At 36.5% G+C, this 6769-nt stretch overlaps 1 protein-coding gene across 1 annotated transcript; it reads left to right on the top strand.

The window, feature by feature from the left end:
- Positions 1 to 541: 541 nt before the first annotated feature.
- Positions 542 to 4138, top strand: LOC139099550 (uncharacterized). Its single transcript, XM_070652044.1, has 3 exons — positions 542 to 1096; positions 1161 to 3122; positions 3182 to 4138. The coding sequence occupies exons 1-3, from the start codon at positions 542 to 544 to the stop codon at positions 4136 to 4138; spliced, it is 3474 nt and encodes a 1157-aa protein (XP_070508145.1).
- The last annotated feature ends 2631 nt before the right edge of the window (positions 4139 to 6769 follow it).

A 6769-nucleotide genomic window follows, 5' to 3' on the forward strand; every position in this document is an offset into this window, starting at 1 on the left:
GGTACGACAATTCGGAGGATTTACTTTTTATCACAAATTCGGCAGCCGAAACTCACTGGCCGGAATTGCTTGTCATTCTAAAGAAGACAGTTGATAAAATTGACATTTCTGGTGAAGCGGCAATGGACTTGACATTCGAGGAAAAGTCACGACTTATAAGTTCGGATCCAGTAACATGTGCACAATACTTCTATCACCGACTTAAGCAGTTGTGGAAAACGTGGGATGCAGAAGACGGACCATTCGGAAACTATCGAATTTCGCACAAATATTGTCGAATCGAATGGCAGCATCGGGGTTCGCCACACGCTCATCAATTCATTGATTTAAAAGAAGCACCGAAATTCAATCCCGATGATCTGGATTCTCATGTTCGGGTTTGTGAATTTATAGACACAATCGTCACCACCGATACCGATGATCCTGAAGTTTCCGACATAATTTATGTTCAAAAGCATCGATGCACACATACATGCAAGAAGGGAAGACGAGGAAAGAAACATGTCGATTTAACGCACCATTTTTGCCGATTCCACAAACAATGATACTAGAGCCAGTTCCGGATACGATAGTTTTAACACAAGCCAAGAAAGACTTACTCCGAAAAATAAACGAAAATCTTAATGCCATTCTCGAATCGACAGAAGCGGAATCGTTGTCGTTCAGTGATTTATTACTTAAATTAGAATGCAGTTTTGACGACTATATCCTTGCTGCAAGAGCAAAACTTAAATCTCGTAAAGTTTTCGTAAAACGACTTCCAAAGAATGCTCGAATTAATCCGTATAATAAGAAGATTCTTATAGCGATGAGATCGAATATGGACATCCAATTTATTCTTGACGTTTACTCGTGTATTTCTTATGTTGTCGATTACGTAAACAAAGCCGATAAAGGACTTTCTCGACTATTACGACAATGCATAAAGGATTATGAACGCGGCAATCACAGCATTAAATCGAAACTAAACGCACTTTCGAAAGTTCTATATAACTGCAGCGAAACATCAGCCCAAGAAGCGGCATGGATCCGATTACGGCAGCCGATGTGTATGTCTTCCGATCTAGTCGAATTTATTCATTCCGGTCCAAAATCCGTAAGTAACATAATATACATACATGCATAAATATCCTAACATAATTTTTTTTTATTCTTATTAGCAACGACAACGAATGCTTAAAACGAATGCGGAGTTGAAAAAGCTATCGGAAACCGATCCTAACAGCATCGATATATATAAGAAAGGACCAATAGATCGATACAGTGACCGACCTGACGAGCTCGAAAACGAGTGTCTTGCTGACTTTATTGCCAAATATAACTATAAACCTAAAGGAACAGCTACCGACAACAATGAAGACGACGAAATTATTGATGATGGCGAAGAACTCGAATTAGCCGATGTTAATGAACATACCGATCCACTCGAAAAGAAAACTTTTGAGTTGAAGAACAATAGCGGAACAATAACTCGTAGACGACGACCAAAAGTGATTCGATATTGCCGTTTTAACGTTGCTCAAGATGAGGTTAACTACTATCGTGAAATGTGTTTATTATTCTTGCCATGGAGAAACGAAGATACCGAAATCGATTCGCAAAACTGTTCGGAAAGGTTCAGCCAACACGAAACCATCATTAAATCAAATTATGACAAATACAATGCCGTTTCTTTGGACTTGGAGCAAATATCAAGAGATATTCAAAATGAACGGCTAATGGAGGAAGCTGAAGCAGAAGATCGAGATGTCGAACAACTCAATACTGATTTTCATAACGTTTACGATTTCGATGATACGATTGTTCAACCAAATGCGGCAGTCGAAATGGGAATTGAAGCACCGGTATCTGATGCATCCGTCAGTCGATATAAAGTTCCCGATCTCTTATGCGATGACGAGTATTATCAATTGTGTGATTCTTTAAATCAACGACAACAAGACTATTTGATGCATATAATAAGCTGCTTCAAAAACCCTTCTTCTCTGCCGATATATCATTACATCGCAGGCGGAGCTGGTGTTGGAAAAAGCAGATTGATTAAAGCTATATATCAATCCATCATGCGTATATATAGAAGTGAGCCCGGACCTGTCAATTCAAATGAGGTACTTTTAGTTGCGTATACCGGAATGGCGGCTCACAACATTGGCGGAATCACAGCGCATAGTGCTTTTCATCTTGCAGCTAATCAAGGAAAAACCGACAGAGGTCTTCCTCCGGATATTGCTAATACATTAGCTAGCAACATTCGATCAAACAAGCTAATAATAATTGACGAAATCAGCTTCTTATCTTCAAAGCATTTCGATCAAATGAGCTCAAATATGAAGCAAGCATTCAAGTCTAAAAAAGAATTTGCCGGTCGTTCCGTTATCGCTGTCGGTGATTTTGCACAACTTCGACCAATCGGAGCTCCATATTGTTTTCAACCAAAGGATCGTCGTTCAACTGCAGCTCTCGTCGATAATCCACAATGGAAACCTTTTCAAATGTTCGAACTTACCGAAATTATGCGACAAAGAGATGACCTTCGATTCGCGGAAGCATTGAATCGGCTTGCTGTAGGACGAACAACGGTGGAAGACAATCGATTATTCGCTAGTCGGTGTTTTAATGATAATACGCTTCCTGCTATAGCTCGAACTCGTCTCCGATTGATACCCTTTAATGAAGGTGTTGACGCATATAACATGCAACGTGCTCAACAATTGATTCAAGCGAATGCAACAAAATTTATTTATACAGCTTTAGATAAATTTATCGGTACTTATAAGGATGAACAGAAGCGGAGAGCACGGCATTTAATTCGAACTATGAAGCCAGGAGATACACAAGGCCTAACACATGAACTTCATCTCGTAATCGGACTTCGTTATATGATATCAACCAATATCGATGTTTGCGACGGATTGTTCAATGGCGCTTGCGGTATTCTGAGATTCGTTGAGCTACAAAATCGAAAGATTAATGCTATCTATATCGAGTTTGACGATATCAAGACAGGAGTAAATGCTAGAAGTACTCGGCACAATATTATGCAAGCAAACTCCCAAATTCAACCGAACTGGACTCCGATAATGGTCACTAATAGATGCTTCTATACAACAGAAGGAGGAAAAGTAAGTTTAAAATTTTCATCTTCTTTTTCAAATTAATTACGTTTTTTTATAAATTCTAGGTACAAATTAATCGTGAACAGTTTCCAATACTTATGGCAGAAGCTATAACAATCCATAAAAGCCAAGGACGGTCTGAGGAAATCGTAACTGTCGACGTTCGAAGAGGTATGAATCGACAAAAATATTACGTATCATTCTCAAGAGCGACATCGTTAAACGGCTTGCATATAATTGGACAATTTAATCCACCAAGTGAAATTGAAGAAAATGATCCTGTTAAAATGGAGATGTCTCGACTGCGAGAAAATCCGCTCACACCGAAGTTTCAATTTCTCGCTGACGTTCCCGAAAACTTTATACAGATTGTTAGCCACAACATTCAGTCCATTCGAAGGCATATCTCGTCAGTTGTGGCCGATCACGTTTATTCAAGGAGCCATATTTTAGCATTTCAAGAATGTTGGGCACTAAACAACGAGTCTTACAACATTCCGGAATTCGAGGAAATATCTCGTAATTCGTTATCAGGACGTCCTCGAGCATTCGGTACTATAAACTTCTGTAAATCTGCAATGGAAAGTCGAATTACGAAACAAATAGTACTTGAACTAGGTGATAACAATAATCATGTGGAGTTGACAGGATTCTGCCTCGACAACAAATTATCTTTTGTTAACGTTTACAATAACCCGGGTTCGAATCTCGAAATATTGAAGGAAGCGTTTTTGAGAATTGAAGAGTTTATCGGAATATCGGATGTGCTAGTCATGGGTGATTTTAATCATCAGCTTCGAATTGATAATCAATTCGAAAAGTATTTGAAGGAGAAATATAATCTTCATTTAATTTCACCTCGAGAGTCGACTACGAATGCTGGTACAACAATTGACGGTGTATTCGGAAATTTATTGCATTTCGAAGCTGAAATCTCGATTTACGAGTCATATTTTTCATTTCATCGTCCCATTATAATTCGAATCAAAGAGAAGGAACTAATAAATAATAATATTCAGTAGCTTAATTTCAAATCTAAATGAAAATTATGGTTCATATAGCATGTTTTTACCTTTTTATTTTACTAACAATTGTATTTAAATTTGCTAATCAATTACTGATCGCTGGGCCAAAAATGCGCTTAAGTCCCTCGATCAATAACACGAGGACTTTTTTAATTTTTATTATAAATTTACAAGATGTGATGAAACAGCACACGTTTTAGAAATGTATGACAGCATGCCTGCATATTCTCATTCCAAATGGAATTACTATCTTACCACAGACAAATTAAATAGACATTTTTGTGGTTTATTTTGAGGTACGATACTCCCTTTTAATCTCAACACGTTAATTACTTACTGATAAAATGATGAGGTTATAAAAGATAAAACCACATAAGGGATATGAAGCATTTAAGGAACATTTAAGCCTATTTGGAGATATGAAACTTAAAATGAGGAAGATTGATATTTAAAAGAGGTTCAGATTGAATTTAAGGGATAGCCATTATGTTAAATTATAAAGGTTTTGAATATTCAATAAGCATATGGAACTTTCTGCAGTTTAAAGCAGTTGTGAGCAACCTGTGTGCTGTCAAATTTTTTTGGAAATGTCTTGAACATCATGCCGGGTTCGTTTTTGATCGAGTCTTACTTTCTAGGTGTGCCGCGAGAAATAAAAAGTTGCGCCCCTGGTTTAAAGCATCTTCTATTTTCCAAGAGTCTCTTAGACAAAACCAAGGAGATCTTGGTTAAGACGCTGATTCAAATAGTTGTCACAATCAACTCAGAAACCTAAATTTCAGTCCAATCTGATGATGAAGCCTTTCCTATCTTTAAAATACGAATATTGTGAGCGATTTATGAGTCTGAAAAAGAAGACAAGAATTGAATATCGATCACAACAAAATGATGAATCTTATCAGAATTTCCAGAATTCTGATATCATCACAGTTGTCTGAGTATAAAGCTTAAGATGAGACATGTATACAAACGCCCACATATTGCCACAATACATAGACTAACAGTAACAGACTTTGTAGGTGTAGAAAAGAACGCTAGACTGTTTAATGTCCTGGAGTGTGAAAAATACAAAAGCTAAGTCATGCACGGGATCAATGCCCTGACAGACATCCATCTCATAAAATATCAAAAAGGCCAAGCCTCGAGCCGGTATGTGTAAGTCTGGCATACCACAAAGTTGCAGCGAATTTAACCTCAGACAATGCCCTTTTTGCCGTGTCCTGTATGCTAACTCTTGCTTGGATGTTCTTTTATGTCATTCCTTTAAAGAATTTTGATATTTAAGACTGAAAAGTAAATTTAAATCCCAATAAAAAGTGAAAATTTTCACACAAATTATCTACCTACACAAAACCTGAAAAATGTCAAAAGTTGCACATTTCGAAAGTCTTTTTTTTTCCTCCCCATTTTTACATGCTTCTGCAAATTGTAATGTCGAGTATGTAAATTTTTTTTCTCTTCTCTTCCATGACATTCATTAAGAGCCATCAACAACGAGTGGAGATGAATGAAGTGAGGAAAAATTTGTAATGCTGTTGCTCTTACAGTGATCCCATGATTTTAATTACACAACAACCGTTTTACTTATACTCACATGATTTATCACACGAAATATTTCAACTTTGTGCCTGACTTTATGCTTATTTAATTAAATCTCTCTTAAAAAATTATCATGACACTTGTACGCACTGTATGATGCATGAAGAAGCTATTCCTAAGTTAATTACTTTTACATTATTTATATGCGGTCTGAAATATATCATTTTTATTCTGTATACACAGAAATTCAATTATTGCTGTATATGAGAGCTTCATCTGGTCTCCTAATAATGTGTTCTGAGCTCTGGTCCTACCCATCGGAGCCTGTTGATTTTAATTTCTCGTACAATTTCAGATTCGTTGTTACTATTTTGGAATAAGACTACCTCAATTTTTGGTCCAAGTATGCTGCAAAGGACCTTCCACTCTAATACGCAACGTGTGTTCTCATCAACCTAATTCATGCTCTATGTCTCCGATTCATAAATCATTCTAATTTACAAGACTTAATTTAAATTTATCTAAATTTAAAATGTCATGAGCAGTCAAAAGGTAGAGTCAGACATGTACATATTCTTAAGAATTCATTTGCCATTCACAAAATTTCATCATATTGTCTTATAATTTGAAATTTGTAACTTATGTAGACATGTGTTAACATAAGTTATTACACATGTGTTTCCTCCGAAAGAAATTTAAATTTATTGCTTATTTAGTTCCATTAGAATGATCAAAAAAGTTGTCATCATCCTTTATATAATTAGATTCATGCAATTTCTTGAGAAATTGTTGAATTTTTCTGCAAATTTTCTATTTGATTAATTACATTTCAGCACCCGATTGGATATCCATGCAGAAATAAAAATAAAGCTAAAATCCCTAGCGACCCAGTTGAAGGCTTCGTCATGGAACCTAATAGACTTCATTAATCGTCGTATAGATCAATTGTGATCCATGACCTCACACAGGAGTAGCCTGTAGTTGGCTTTATCGCTGGCTTCCATTTGCCAATTTCCGATACATTCTTTGACATCCATTTGACATCTATATGCCTCCCAAAAAGAGACAATCTTCTTCATTTGTGCTTCT

This window comes from Chironomus tepperi, unplaced genomic scaffold, assembly GCF_022539635.2.
Source record: "Chironomus tepperi strain 1889 unplaced genomic scaffold, CSIRO-AGI_Ctep_v1 contig_474, whole genome shotgun sequence".
Lineage (NCBI taxonomy): Eukaryota > Metazoa > Arthropoda > Insecta > Diptera > Chironomidae > Chironomus > Chironomus tepperi.